This window comes from Barbus barbus (assembly GCF_936440315.1).
Source record: "Barbus barbus genome assembly, chromosome: 7".
Lineage (NCBI taxonomy): Eukaryota > Metazoa > Chordata > Actinopteri > Cypriniformes > Cyprinidae > Barbus > Barbus barbus.
This window is the reverse complement of record NC_136735.1, coordinates 24,082,142-24,098,074: the sequence shown is the minus strand read 5'-3', so window position 1 is coordinate 24,098,074 and position 15,933 is coordinate 24,082,142. Positions and strand designations below refer to the sequence as shown.

The 15,933-nt window shown below is 37.9% G+C and overlaps 2 protein-coding genes across 2 annotated transcripts in view; one reads left to right on the top strand and one right to left on the bottom strand.

Annotated features, from left to right (window-relative positions):
- Positions 1 to 4,920, bottom strand: part of LOC306872718 (SH3 domain-containing protein 19-like) — a gene marked incomplete at its 5' end in the record, with an annotated part of 25,334 nt that extends 20,414 nt beyond the window's left edge. The window contains one exon of the mRNA XM_079421472.1: positions 4,817 to 4,920. Coding sequence (XP_079277598.1) covers positions 4,817 to 4,920 — 104 coding nt within the window. The remainder of the gene's footprint in view (positions 1 to 4,816) is intronic.
- The window catches only part of LOC306872471 (FHF complex subunit HOOK-interacting protein 1A-like), a 26,701-nt gene continuing 15,601 nt past the window's right edge, over positions 4,834 to 15,933 (top strand). Inside the window, exons 1-2 of the mRNA XM_079421037.1 lie at positions 4,834 to 5,045; positions 14,446 to 14,572. The gene's annotated coding sequence lies outside the window, so the exon portion shown is untranslated. The remainder of the gene's footprint in view (positions 5,046 to 14,445; positions 14,573 to 15,933) is intronic.

Sequence of the window (15,933 nt, the reverse complement as noted above, 5' to 3'; positions counted from 1 at the left end):
TTAGTCTTCGTTAATAATTTAAACAGTAGTAACTGTCCTACCTGCTGAATTTCTTCTTCTCGTAATGACAGCGTTTGTAAAATCTTCATCTCCAACATCATAGCGGGCTTCAGCCATTAGTAGGCTATTAACAATATGTCCGTTTTCTGTAGGCTATATTGCACAAAACTGACGAGATTTATGAATTCTCCCTTTCGCAGACGATAACAAGTCTGTTACTTAATGAAAGGTAAGTTTTATGACTAGAGTCGCAGATCTGTGTCTGTTAAACGGAGAGTGATGAACTGAACTCTGAGCTCGGCGCGAGCATCTTTACTAACAGGTAATATGCTGTGCACGCGCGTCTGTGCATGCTGTTCAGCAGAGGGCAGAAAAAATCAGACCAAGGTAGGCTAACTTATTTTCTAAAAAGAACTTACTCCAACTGCTGCTATATATACAGTCATGTGAAAAAGAAAGGACACCCTTTTGAATTCCATTGCTTTCCTTATCAGGACATAATAAAAAAATTATCTGGTCCTTGTCAGGTCTTAAAATTTGGAAAATAAAACCTCAGATGAACAACAACGCATGACATATCACACAGTGTCATTATTCATTACAAAAAAATAAAAAATAATAACAGGCCAAAATGGAAAAGCCATTACTGTTAACCTATAGCCTAAGGAGGGTATAAGTAACAGTCAGGCACTGCTAATCAAATACCTTTGATTTACTGATCATCAGCAAGTGTGAGCATCTCTATAACAGCAGACGTTTTGGCAGTTTGCGGGTCTGGAGCCTTCAGGTGTGTGTTTACACAATGCCACAGACAGAGGAAAGTCAGCAATGATCCTAAAAAAGCAATTGTTGCTGCCATAAATCTGAGAAGGGTAATAAGGGCATTTCCAAACAATCTTTCCAAAAACCAATCTTCCCATGAGTGGACATCCTGTGAAATTCACCCTATGGTCAGACTGTACAATATTCGGAGAAATTGCAGACAACCCAAGAACTACACCTCAGACTCTACAGGGCTCAGTTAGCATGTTAAATTATAAAGTTTGTGACAGTATATGAGAAAATACCAGACAAGTATGGCATGTTTGGAAGGGTTGCCAGAAGAAAGCCTCTTCTCACTAAAAATAACATGTCACACTAGCCTATAGTTACATGGTATGCTATCATGGCACGGATAGCTAAGGTTTGCAAAGTTGCAATGAATGTTGGGACAAAACTGCTTCCATACTGAGATTTTAAAATCTCACATAGGTGTTGGGTGAATGTCTGCTAACGAGCATTCTTTGTTTGGAGACAGCCTTTGCCTTCTGCTGTCCACTAAAGCAGACAAAGAGCTGATATGATCAGATTTAAAGCTTTGTTTGTGATCTAGGTAAATGCACAACAGATATAGATGTAGGGCAGGGTCTCCCTCGTCAGGCGGGATCACTTATCACTTGCAAGGTTATCACTTGATTCCTGAAAGGGGTAGTGGGAACCATACCCTGCCAGGCTGGGGTCTCAGTCTCAGCCTGAACTATACTGTAGGCATGACTTGTTGAAGGACAGGGCTTGTAAGTCAGCTGAGCAGACAGACAGAGGTGATAGCAGTCAGGAGGGCTCTCTCTCTCTCTTTCATTTCAATTCAATTCAGTTCAAATGAGCTTTACTGGCATGACTGTGTAACATATCACAATGTTGCCAAAGCAATAAGTATATTTTACAAACATACAGATAAATAAAACAGGGGAAAAAATAAACACATATACATGTCCAACTTATCACAATGAAAAGAAAGAATAAATAAATAAATTAATTAATTAAATGACAAAGTAAAAGAATACAGAGAGTAATTGTAAATGGTAAAGAGGGTTTAGCCTTTTCCCCTCATTTGATGGCAGGAGGACACATACTGCGCTGCCAGGTGGATGCACTTTTCCTTCTGTCCCAATATATACGAGAGTTTCTCTGTGTTGCTCATTTGCTGGAATTCAGGTAACACTAGCGCTCGTTGTTTGAAATAGGCATCTCTGACGTGTTTATATTTGCTGCACTGTGTGAGGAAGTGCAGCTCGTCCTCTATGAGTACCTCTGTGTAGTGAGCACACAGTCTGAGCTCTCTGGCTCTCCAGCTCTGCTTGTGTCGGCCCGTCTCCACACACAGACTGTGCTCACTCAGGTGATATACTTCGTAAGCAGCTTTCTCTGATCATTGTCTTTAATACTGCTCAGGTATAGCACCAATTTATAATCAGATTTTATACTGTGGAAGTATTTTCTTTACTTTAGTTACTTGTTGCTGCCAATCATTCTTCCTGGGATATTTTTTCAGTTTCTTTAACTTTAACCGATAAGTGAAAGCACTGTGATGGTAGTTACACTATATTGCCAAAAGCATTGGGTCACCCCCTTCTAAAGAACATTAGTACTTTAGTAATTTCTATGAGTACAAATCTTAATGTTTAAGCATATAATGATATTCTAGGGAATTGTGTGCTTCTAATTTTATAGCAACAGTTTGGACAGGACCCTTTTCTATTCTAACATGACAGTGCCTCTGTGTATAAGGCACGATTCAAAAAGACATGATTGATTCAGTCAGTGTGGAAGAACTTGACTGGTCTGCAGAAAGCCAAGTCCTGATCCCAGCTGAACACCTCTGGTGTGACTTTATATGCAGACCTCGAGCCAAAAACTCATCACCAGACTAGGCTTTTTCTGAAAGATCATGATTTTTGACTTCGTCATGTTTATCGGTAAGGTACTTTTCCAAAATGTAGAGGCTTTGGTGCAGACTCTCTTCATGAGGCGACAGCAACAGAAGATCATCTGCATACAGGAGGCATTTGATTTCTCTGCCCTCGAGGGTCAGACCAGGACAAGAGGACTTATCAAGTGCTGATGCCAATTCGTTAATATAGACATTAAAAAGAGTCGGGTTGAGGCTGCAGCCTTGACGGACTCCTTTCGTTTGACTGAAATAATCAGTCCGTTTGTCTTTGGTTTTGACACAGCATTTGTTCTCAATGTCCTTTATGATGTCATATGTCCTTCTTCCTGTTCCACTTTGGATAAGTTTTAGGAAAAGTCCATTGTGCCATACCGAATCGAAGGCTTTTTGGAAGTCAATGAAGCAACCAAATATTTTTCCTTCTCTCTCTCTCGGTCTCTCTCTTTCATACACTTAAAGATGCACATTATATTTGAAAAGCTACATGGCAAATGAATCATTAAATCACATGAACCACTGGTGCTTGCACCTGCAAATAATTGTTGCATATGGCATATATATTTTATTTAATTTTTTTTTTTTTTTTTTTTTTGCTTAAACATTTTTAGCTGTTGAACTGATATGGTTATTATAATTTTTTTAAAAGGATTTTCAAGGTTCTTTGATTATCAGTAATGCATAGTAAGTGATACTCTGCTGCCCTCTTGTGTTTGTTTTCAAACAGTCAGTCTGAATATTTTTTTTACCTTGGAAAGCTGCGTGGGAAAAAATGATAGAAACGTTCAATGCTTTTTATAAGAAAATAAGTCAAATATCTTTCTGATTTTCTACTTTTTCTCTGGTAGTGTTAAAGTAATCAAATGACATGTGTTTATGATCAAAACACTACCAAAAAAGATAATGTGCTGGAGAAATGCTGTCCTCTTTCTTCTGAGAATCAACTGCTTGGCTTTGATGACATTAAGATCCACCTGGAGCAATCTCTAGTGGCAGTCTTCTTCTCAGCCTCTCTGACAGCTGGTAGCTTTGGCATTTTTTTCCACGAATATAACTCACCCATCAGTCAGTTGTAATATCACTGTTCGTCTGGTTCTACAGCAAAAACAACAACCAGAATAGCCAGGAACCATTAAACTTTACAGCATAATTGCTCAAGATTGCACTATGTGTGTACATTGTTCTGCTGTTTATTGTTACAGTTACATATCTTTCTCTGTTTAAATTTATAGTGTTTACAATGCAGCCTGCAGTTTTTAGGTTAGGTGTAATGCGATTCTTGACACCGCACAACAGATATCACACATTTTCAAACCCTGTTACAGTCCTTATATAACGATTTTCCTTTTTTTCAATCAATGCATAATTTCTCTTCTTTTCCTTAAGTTTATATTTTCTAAATTCAGAGTTGTAGAAAGCGTTTTTTCAATGTATTTCCATAAAGTCTGAAGCCACTTTTTTTAAGGCTGGGCTGTGTTCTCTTTGACCAGCAGGTGTCGCCAGCGCGCGCTTCCAAAACCAGTTCCTAAAAGTGAGTCATTTTGCGAAGCAATTAGTCTAATAATTACATTTCGAAAAGCTTCGTCTCTCCCATCACTGAGTGCTTTTGGCTTTTTAAAACACTTGTGTTTTTAGTATGGACTGAGACAAGTGCTCTTCTTCTGAGATATATTACAGTTGTTTTTTGTTTCATTACCGCCACTAACTGGACAGGAGTGGGGATCTATGGTAAGGCGAGCACCAAAGGAAAGAAAAAAAAATATTGTACTCTCATTTTTGGTTGTCTACTGCCACACAAAACCTATAGAAAAGAACAAGACATTAGAATCTATTGTTAATTCTTTTTATTCTTGTGGCGAGTTTTTATATTTACTAACAACGGTAGGCCTATCTCAAATTATTGTAGAACTCTTATCTGAAATTGAATACTTTAAGGACACTTAATAATATGAAATGTAGCTATTATACACCGTGCGAGTACCGTGAATAGCCTAATAACTGTAATGTTATAACACAGACGATTAAAAAATGAAAGGAGCAAGCGCCCAAGCAGCAGCCAATCAGCGGTCGGGTGTAGAGAGCAGGGGCGGGGCTTGTGGTCGAGCTCACCTTTCTAATCCACGCTCAGGTGACCGAGCGAGCGCAGTGGCGTCAGAGATCTCTGGACCTTTATAGTCTGATAGACTCAACAGAACCGTCGCCGCGAGCTGCATAAAGCGATAAAGAGACGGGAATATGATCGCTTTAACGCCAGAGGAATATGACACAGGGAAACAGAGCTGCTCAGGCGAATTTTGTCAGGTGTGGAAGAAAAAAGCGTTTGGACATTAAAGGCAAAGTATGTATAATTTAACAATACTGCCCAAGTTGTTGCTGTTTTATTTTTATATGTTTTGATTTATTTATTTATTTTAGCATAACGAGTTGTGTAAGTTGTTTTTATTCCAGCTCGAACATGAACAGGTTGTTCTAGGTTGTCTGGAAAAACAGACAACTCTAGATGGAGCCATGAAACAAAATCCTAGTTATTTACATAACTAACTACATAGTTAATAAACTACCTTGTTGCACACTCATTAGTCTATTCTAAAGCTCTTGTGTAACGTTAGTTTAAAGAAACAACATCTTTAGCTTCTGCTTTGTTGACATAACATGAAAAATGAAGCAAAGCTTTTAGAAAATGGTCGTTTTATTCCCCAATGATAATAGGAATCTAGGCCTATTTTGCAGACTTCAGCTGAGTTTTAAGTGTTAAGATTCAGTTGTGTTGTATTATGTTACCTTCATGGGATCACGTTTACAAGGAATCACATCTATTATATTTTAACCAAGGATCACTTTTATTTAAAGCGTAACGCATTTTAAATGCTGGGAATGGTAGTTTAAGCAAGTTATGCCACAAGAGTTTATTGTAAATTCAAATGTTTACACACTGACTGATTATCAGACAGCCAAGAGAGTGCAAACAGTGGTGGGGATGGGAAGGAAAGAGGAGCTGAGCAGAAATAAGGATCAAGAAACAGACATAGAAACCAATAGATATGACAACAGTGGCAGAGTCTGAAAAAATCACTGATAGATTTAGTATGAAAGCAGATGTTGCTCTGTAGAGAGATGTTTGTGCGTTTATGACAAAGTCCCTCTTTGTGATGTTATTCTTCGCAACAGGTGAGAGAAGTCACACACCTTAGTTTCTGGTTGCACCTGTGATGTAACTTGACTTTGTAGCTGTATGTTATTACCAAGTACAAACAAGCAGAAATAGATTGTCCTAGTCATTTTTTAACAAATTACAAGATTTATGAATAGAACATTAGTAGTCCTTTATTTAGTAGTCCTTGAGTAATTTTTTGTTACAAAATTACTGCTTACAGCAGCAAAACACTGTTGTCACATACAAGTGTCACAGTTGCCATGCATATCATTCCAAAGCTTGTCCAGGATGCATTCCAGCAGCTGCCAAGCTCAATAATGCAATTTTAATATTATTTATATACTACTATAGATTTTATTAATACTTAAAATCTTCTTTTTGTTTGTTTGCATTTACAGTTTAGTTTTTTCATTTTGTTACAGTATGTGCAAAAATGTTTCTGTTTAAGTTTATTTTTTCAGTTTTAGCTCCGTTTTAGTTTATTCATTTCCAGTTAGTAATTTTAGTGCTACAACTTGTTTTCAAATGTTTTGTTTATTTTAGGTTTCAGATTTATTCCATATATCATAATTTCTTAATAACCCTGGCTGAATATAGTGAATTTCAAAAACTGTTAATCAGAAAACTGATTAACAGCTTTAACTTGTCTAAACTTCAGTAGACAACTCCAGCTGTAGCTCCTACCCTTGGCTTGTCCTAGCCTGATTCAGCCTTGTTTTGTGCTGAGGATTAACACACACACACACACACACACACACACACACACACACTCACACTCACACACTAACCTTCAGGACTGCATACCTGTGATATTAGACTCAGTAGGGAATGCTATGGCAATAGTGACAGATTATGACATCACTTGAACTATGAATTATGTCACAATGTTGTGCAAACATTTTTTTAATCCCTGCCTTTAGTTATTTAATTCATTTCTGGTTTATGTTCTATTCATAAATCTTGTTTACTCACACTGAAACATCCGAGACTCTTGGTGACAGAGTGGTGCTGAATGCTTACATGAAAAAAGTCTCAATGGGACTGAAAAGAGCGTTCAGACTTCAAAAAGCATTTGGCGTGTCTCTCATCTCTGCGTTTGATCTGACTCATGTAATTGTAGCAAGCGTTCATCTCTCTTGCTTTGTGAGACAAACCATGTCGTAAGGGCTTTCTGTGTGCAAACATTCTCTCTCTTTCTATCATGTTTTCAGATCTCTCTCATTTTGTTTGTCCTTCCCCTTTGAAACCTATGAAATGCTAGCAAGCCATCAATGTTATACACTTAAAAATAAAGGTGCTTTAAAAGGTTCTTCACAGCGATGCCCTAGAAGAACCATTTTCAGTTCCTCAAAGAACCATTCAGTCAAAGGTTCTTTAAAGAACCATCTCTTTCTTAGCTTTTTATGATCTGAAGAACCATCTTTCACCACAAAGAACCCTTTGTAAAACAGAAAGGTTCTTCAGATGTTAAAGGTTCTTTATGGAACAATATAGACAAAAAGTTTCTTCTGTGGCGTCGTGAAGCACCTTTATTTTTAAGAGTGTAGAATGCCTGTTATGCCAGGATTTTAGCCAAATTTATGGCAGGATTGTTATCCTTAGGCATTTTCAAATATTAAATAAACATAATATGTATTCATTATGAACAAATCCTGAACTATAATAGTGTTTTGTTGTTGCAGTATTGGCATGATACTAATGTTTTTTTGTTTTGTTTTTTTAAATGTGATTGTTTTTGCCCTCTCTCTTGTCATAGGTCAGTCCCAACAAATTTATGTTCTCTGTGGTTCATGCAGGTACACAGCTGGCTGATGTTTTGGTGTTTATTCTTGATCTGTACCTTGGGAGCAGTGTGTTGTCGCAGTTTCTCTCCAGCAGGCACTGCTTGTTCATACGTTTTATTTTGTAATCACACTCCTTCAATTTGCTCATGTGGATCCATACATCACTCTAGATTGTGCTGTTGAATTGGGCTTGTCTTATGAGTTTATGCAGTGTTATGTAGTTCTGCTGGGTTTGTAATCGTTTGTTTTGCTTTTTGATTATATGCGTCGTTTAAGAATATCTTTGAGAACTCCATTGCATGGTCATGTGATCTCAGCATGGCAGCTCCCATGATGGCGAGTCTCACGTTATGTATAGTATAAAACTGCTTTTAGTTGCAGTGTAAAAAGCCCTCAGTATTTCTCACACAAAGCCTTTCACTTTGTTGCGGAAGGCAAACACCTGACTTCTGTTCCTTTGTTTGCCTTAATGAGGCCACCATAGTTTTGCTTTGTCTCAGTGTAACAGGCAGCTCCATAAAATCCTCTCCCTTTAGAAAGCTTATTTCTGTGGGAAGGATTGCCTTTTGTGTCATAGATGTTCAGTTTCTCAGGATAATTTTTACTGCTTGTAAGTGTGGACAAACTGTGTAAGCATAATATAAACGCAAACTATGGTTTGGTATGGAAACATGCAGGCATACCATATTTGCCTAGGTTCTTGCATTATGTAAACTTGTTGTTTTCCCAACATGCTTCCCTGTTTGTATGTACCACCATTAGGATTGCGAAAGTCTCCGTAGTTACTGGTCCCACGTTACCTCTAGGCGTGTGCAGTTCCACCAATCAGGATGGAGACAGGTGGTGTGTTAATATTTATGCAGATCAGGTGTTTTGAATGCTGGGTAGGGAACTGAGTGTGTAGTATAAACATACTGCACGTTTGCAATGCATCTCACGTGCGTACAGTAAAACTTTCAGCATTACAGAAGAGGTGTATAACGTCACAGGACATAAAATTATGATAAGGGTTCTGGTTAACTTCTGCCTTTTGGCATAAATATCAAAACCATGGACAGATGTAACAAAAAAAAAATTAATTGTGTACGTTCACCATCAGGTCAGAAATTGGGACCTAAACCAGGACCAGTACTTGACGCTGTAGTCATCTCCTCTTTGCATCTGTTGTAAATATTTCAGTAGACTCTGTCACTGTAATAGCCCTCACGTCACCCAGTCACCATGGGCACCAGAACTCCCAGTAAATTCCCCTTGTGTGTCTTCAGACAGTGCTGGATCATGACAAACATGCCTGCTTTGATTTGCTTGGGTGTTCTTCATGTGTACGTGCGTGCCTGTATGTGTGTGTGTGTGAGAGAGGGGAAGGGCCAGGTGTGTCCATCATGAAAGTCATAAGCTAGGAGAACCACACATTACTGTCCATTGGTAATGTGATCGATCATAATTTATGTAGATTTTTTTTTTTTCTTCCATGGCTAGAGTTACTGGCAATTAAAAAAAAAAAAAGAAGTGAATTACACAATATGCTAATTAACTAAGGTAAATTTTTTCAGAGAAATGAAGATAACTCCAAGACATTATTGTGGTAGATCAGTAAATCTTCGAATAGACAAGTGAGCCAGAAGTGAGCTAAATATCCTTTGTGTGTAAAAATGCTATAAAAAAGTCTTTATTTAAGGTGGATTGTATTTCCATTTTATAGGGATTCACAATGTATTGGTACCATACTGGTTATCGGACCATAGTGGATTTTTAATGATGGTATTATTGGATTTTGAATATTTAATTATACTTGCTCATTTCCCTCTTTTTATTTAATTACATTTGCCATCATCTAACACTCATTTAAGTTAATCTTTAAAAACACTAATTGTTAAATGTAATCTCTAGCAAATCTCAATGAATAACCATTTTTATGCTGTACATTTAATAATTTTGCAATGCTCAATTTGCTTGTAGCATTAAAAAAATTAAGTTGTTTAGTGTTTTATACATTAAACTATTCTTTTATACACCGTTTATTGTATTGAATTCTAAAGTATAATTTTATAGATTTTTACCCAGTATGCTTTCTTTTTTCACTTCATTTTTTTAACCATAAAGTCAAAATGTAATGACTTTAAAGAGTCCATAATTAATTTTTCTGTAAAGAAATAAATAAAAAAATGCTGCTGTAAATTTAACTGACCTCATTTCAACCTTGCTTCAAATGAAAGTTCTGAGCTACTGATCTGACATATGGCAGTCGGACATATGGTGTGGAATGTGCTGGGCAAGTGCTAGTGGATGACTGCACAGAGAACAATTTCCAACACAAGTTATGACAGCCCTGTGATAGGGTGGGACTGACTTGCTAGCCATGTTTCAGCATGAAAAGCTCCAAGGACACTCCCTTTGGCTTGCAGGGCGTGAAACCCAACCCATTTTCAAAGGAGTCAGTCACAACGGGACTCCAAGCAAATAGTCCAGCCCTGACCAGTATCACATTACTTTCTAAAGTAATGACCTTGTTTAAAAAGAAAGGAAACTCTACCTCTTCTCAGTCGTTAAACTTTGAAAACTGTTTGGATCCCCCCCCCCCCCCCCCCCCCCCCGGAATGTGAACAGGTGCTCTTATGAGGCCCTGTGCGTTTTGGTGTGACTACAAACACATGGAACCTGTTTTTCAATGTTGTGACGTGACATTTAAAGGGCGACGTCATTTCAGGCCTACTTTATATGATCTGACAAGCATTGGTGCTCAGATAAAAATCAGCTTCTCAGTTCTAAACAGGCCATAATGGAGATGTGTTGTGAGACTGTCTTTTTAAATTATATCTTTACCTTAAATATTCTTGCTGAGGTTTGTAATTTCTCAGGAAGCGGTAAGTATCGAATGAACATAATTAACTAAATGAGCTTAATTGGATAAGTGTGGTTACTCTGAGGTAAACACAGATCCAGTGTGCTCATGAGTGACTTCATTCTCATGCACCCACGTTACTTAGATAAGACATCTGTGCTGCTCAGTCAGGAAGTCATTTCCCTAATATCTGTAGAAAGGCCCTGTCCCAGATTTGTCCCAGTATCTCCACTAGATTCTTGATCTTGTTCTACTTCTTCAAAGAGATCAGTGTAGTTTCCTCCCCAGAGGTTTTCTCTGTCCACCCCTCTCATACTGATTAATGAGCATATGCGTAATTTGGGTCACATTTTTCTGATAACAGAACACTTACCCTGGCCATTTCCTGAGAGCGCATTTCATCTCGACCTCTTTAGATGGTTTTGAGTCCAGGCATTACTGTGAGACCTGGCAAGGATGCTGCCTTTGTTGCAATACATTAAGTTATGTTAAAATATGTTTTATCTGAAGCTCCTTTTACTCACAGCAATCAGTGTCTAGTCAACTGGATCGCTCAGTAAAAGTCCGTAATTTTGCTGAATTGCCAGGTTCATATGCTTAACAGTAAATGCACTTGTCCATCAGCCATGGATAAACACTGGTACATTGTTTGTGCAATTATGCACAGCTGCAGTATGCATCCGAAACCCAAGATGGCTGCCTTGCTACCCAATCAATGATTCAACTGACGGTGGTTTTGTTAGAAGGCTTCATGTAAGGAAACTTTCAAGGCATCATAACCTCATGATAATGATCTACAGCTTTAGACATAACCAAGCTAGGGTTGCAAAGGAGCAGAACATCTCTGGAAACTTTCCAAAAGTTTCCAAAAAGTCCTGGCTGGGACGTTTCCAAAAATTTGGGAAAGTTTTCAGAAATTTAGCAGAGATTTTCCACCCCTTTTCAACCCTGAACCATGCAAATTTTTAATGACTACACACACCTTATTCTTGGGTAGAAATTAAATTTTTGTATTTGAATGAGAATAGATTTAATAGTCTTTCTATTTTTTTTTTATAACTTTTTTTATTTATTGAATGATTACAAAATAGCCTTCTGTGTTGACACAGTCTGGGTGACTTTATATAACTGAGTGGCTATATAAAAGGTGGCTATATATAATTAAGTAAATTTAATCAATTTTTTAGGTCTGTTATGCTCACCCGATTTTCATTGATTTGATCAAAAATACAATAAAAACAGTATATTACAATTTAAAATAACTGTTGAAATATATTTTAAAATATTAATATAATAAAATATTTTAAATTTGTAATTTATTCTTGTGATGGAAAAGCTGAATTTTAAGCAGCTGTTACTCCAGTCTTCAGTGTCACATGATCCTTCAGAAATCATTGTGATATGCTGATTTGGTGCTCAGGCATCAGTTAAATTTGTGGAAAGTAGTATACATTTTTGTGATTTAAAATAAATGCAGTTGGTTTGAACTTTCTATTCATCAGAGAATCATTAATAATAGTTATAATTATTTGTGTGTGTGTGTGTGTGTGTAAATACATACACTCACCTAAAGGATTATTAGGAACACCATACTAATACTGTGTTTGACCCCCTTTCGCCTTCAGAACTGCCTTAATTCTACGTGGCATTGATTCAACAAGGTGCTGAAAGCATTCTTTAGAAATGTTGGCCCATATTGATAGGATAGCATCTTGCAGTTGATGGAGATTTGTGGGATGCACATCCAGGGCACGAAGCTCCCGTTCCACCACATCCCAAAGATGCTCTATTGGGTTGAGATCTGGTGACTGTGGGGGCCATTTTAGTACAGTGAACTCATTGTCATGTTCAAGAAACCAATTTGAAATGATTCGAGCTTTGTGATATGGTGCATTATCCTGCTGGAAGTAGCCATCAGAGGATGGGTACATGGTGGTCATAAAGGGATGGACATGGTCAGAAACAATGCTCAGGTAGGCCGTGGCATTTAAACGATGCCCAATTGGCACTAAGGGGCCTAAAGTGTGCCAAGAAAACATCCCCCACACCATTACACCACCACCACCAGCCTGCACAGTGGTAACAAGGCATGATGGATCCATGTTCTCATTCTGTTTACGCCAAATTCTGACTCTACCATCTGAATGTCTCCACAGAAATCGAGACTCATCAGACCAGGCAACATTTTTCCAGTCCAATTTTGGTGAGCTCGTGCAAATTGTAGCCTCTTTTTCCTATTTGTAGTGGAGATGAGTGGTACCCGGTGGGGTCTTCTGCTGTTGTAGCCCATCCGCCTCAAGGTTGTGCGTGTTGTGGCTTCACAAATGCTTTGCTGCATACCTCGGTTGTAACGAGTGGTTATTTCAGTAAAAGTTGCTCTTCTATCAGGACTGCTGCATACTGGATGTTTTTCCCTTTTCACACCATTCTTTGTAAACCGTAGAAATGGTTGTGCGTGAAAATCCCAGTAACTGAGCAGATTGTGAAATACTCAGACCGGCCCGTCTGGCACCAACAACCATGCCACGCTCAAAATTGCTTAAATCACCTTTCTTTCCCATTCTGACATTCAGTTTGGAGTTCAGGAGATTGTCTTGACCAGGACCACACCCCTAAAAGCAACTGCCATGTGATTGGTTGATTAGATAATTGCATTGAGAAATTGAACAGGTGTTCCTAATAATCCTTTAGGTGAGTGTGTGTGTGTGTGTGTGTATGGCTGTGTCCAAATTCAGGGTCTGCATCCTTCGGAGTACTCATTTGAAGGATGTTACGTCACAGCGCCGCGACGAAGGCTGTCCAAATTCGTAGGATCCTTCAAATGCGGCCCACAAATACGTCCTCCTTTTCCCCGAATTGGAAGGATGGATGTGGTGGATCCTTTCCCGATCCTTTCCCATAATTCTTTTCGGCAGAGCGTAATGGCGGACGAAGCGAGCGGTAGCGGAGTGGGAGAGGAGTTTCTCTGACAAAACAAGCTAAAGTTTATGCTTCGGCTCAATGAATTTGTAGGAGAAATTAGTAGAATACTTAAAAACTATATAAGGCTATAATGGCTTACCTGCATGTGACTGTCTTGTAGTCTGATATAAAAAACTCTCCGACAACGAGCAAAGAAAGTATTTAATTTATTTAATTGCTTTATTTCTTCCAAAAGAATTCAAATGAGGAGAATAACTCTTTGTTTGTCCAATTTCCCGCTTCTTGCTTGGCGCTGTCACGGTTGCTAGGCGACAGGATATGAGCAACGGGTAAGGGAGGGAACTGAAAGAAGGGTAGGCTGTCCAAATTCACAAACACAGACTTCCGGGTTTTGCGGACGTCGGAGGATCCCTCCTCCTTCAGGATCCTGAGGATGCAGACCCTGAATTTGGACACAGCCTATATGTGTGTGTGTGTGTGTGTGTATATATATATATATATATATATATATATATATATATATATATATATATATATATATATATATATATATATATATAAAAATAAGAATTTTTGATGAATAGAAAGTTCAAAACGATAGCGTTTATTTCAGATAAATGTATATATTTTATATTTATATAAATGTATGTTTCTTTTTTTGTGTGTGTATATATATATATATATATATATATATATGCATGCATACATACATACACACACACAGTGGCTCATGGTATCATGCTCTGTGTGTCTGTCCATTTATTGAATGGGGTTTTAGAGTTTTAAGATTTTTTGCAGTTTCACTTGTAGGTTTTCACTACACAGAAGGTTTCTCTATCCCCTTCTCCCCCTCTCTGTGTTTCTGAATTCCCACCTCCTCTTCTTGTGTCTTCCTAATTTTCTGCAGTACCATTCTAAACCTCTTTGTCACTGCTCTGATCCATCTAGTCATTTCCTGGCCATGATCGTATCACTCGCACTGCTTTCATTAACACAGCTAAGCTGTTCTTCCCATTTTTTTTCTTCTTTTTTTCAGAACCTGCTTTGACTAGATCTCAATCTAAATGTCTCAGAAGAGCTCCTGAGTCCTCTGAAAATGCGAACGTTTTCTGCTATACGAAAAACTTTCTCCTGCAGCAGCTTTCAGCAGTAGTCTGGATGAGGTAGGTAGAAAATTCAAAATCCATTCTGACTGTCTTTCCTCTGGATTTCTGTGTTTTATTGAGAGTGGAAAGCCCCCCACGTGTAACCAAAAACATATATATCTATATTTGTCACATTTGTGTTTCAAACTGAGCTTTCTGTTATGATTCGCTCTAAATTCAGGCGTGGTTTATAGTTTCTGCCTACTGATTGGCTGTTCAGTATTGTTTAAAGATTCACATGGCAAATTCAGTTGGTGTGTGTTTGTGTGCGTGTAACTGGTATTTATCACGTTATGGGGACCAAATGTCCCCACAAGGATAATAATACCAGTAAATTTTGTCCTTGTGGGGACATTTTTGAGGTCCCCATGAGGAAACAAACTTCTAAATCATACAGAATGAAAATCTAAAAATGCATAAACTGTCCTGTGAGGGTTAGGTTTAGGTGTAGGGTTGGTGTGATTAGAAAATACAGTATAAAAACAATTACGCCTATGGAATGTCCCCATAAAATGTGTGTGTGATGCACTCATTTAGGTTCCTGGTTGTAGAGATTTATACATGCTAATACTGACCTCTTAAAACCTTTTGACTATTATTATTGTTATTAAGATAAAGAATAGTGAAAATAAAATGAGCATGTTATGTTTTAAATTAGCATGTTATGTTATTTATTTTTTATTTATTAAATAGTAGTTTATTAGTATTGTATAGTATTTATTTATTGTAGAAAAACTAAATTTATCTGCATAAAAATAACAGTTTTGATCAATACAAAACAATACTGGTCAACCTCAAATCAAATGTTCATCTAAAGGCTTCAGAGAACGATAGAAAAAAGCCTACATGAGGAACCTTTGAATACTGTTTAAACGGCATCCCAACATGCATCTCATGACATTTGAGAGAATGCCTAGTGTGCAAAAATATATCCCAATTTTTTTTTTTTTTGGTTATTGCATAATATTTCTGCAAAGTATGACTTTTTTTAAACGTGCAGATAAAGTAAGCCTTCAGACCACATGGATTGTGGAGAATGCCATTGCTGTTGCCTTTGCTCATCCTTTAGACCAGTGGTTTTCAATCCTGTTCCTGGGGACCCACCGCTCTGCCCATTTTACATGTCTCCCTTACTTAACACACCTAATTCAGATCATCAGCTCATTAGGAGAGAGATCCACGAACTGCACTGTGTGTCAGATAAGAGATGCATACAAAATGTGCAGAGCGGTGGGTCCCCAGGACCAGGATTGAAAACCACTGCTTTAGACTAAACACACACACACCACAGAAACTATAGCTCATACTCCCCACACACATTTTTGAGAGGAGACAGAGAGTATCTTTGTATCCATCTATAATCACTGGTGCTTGCACAC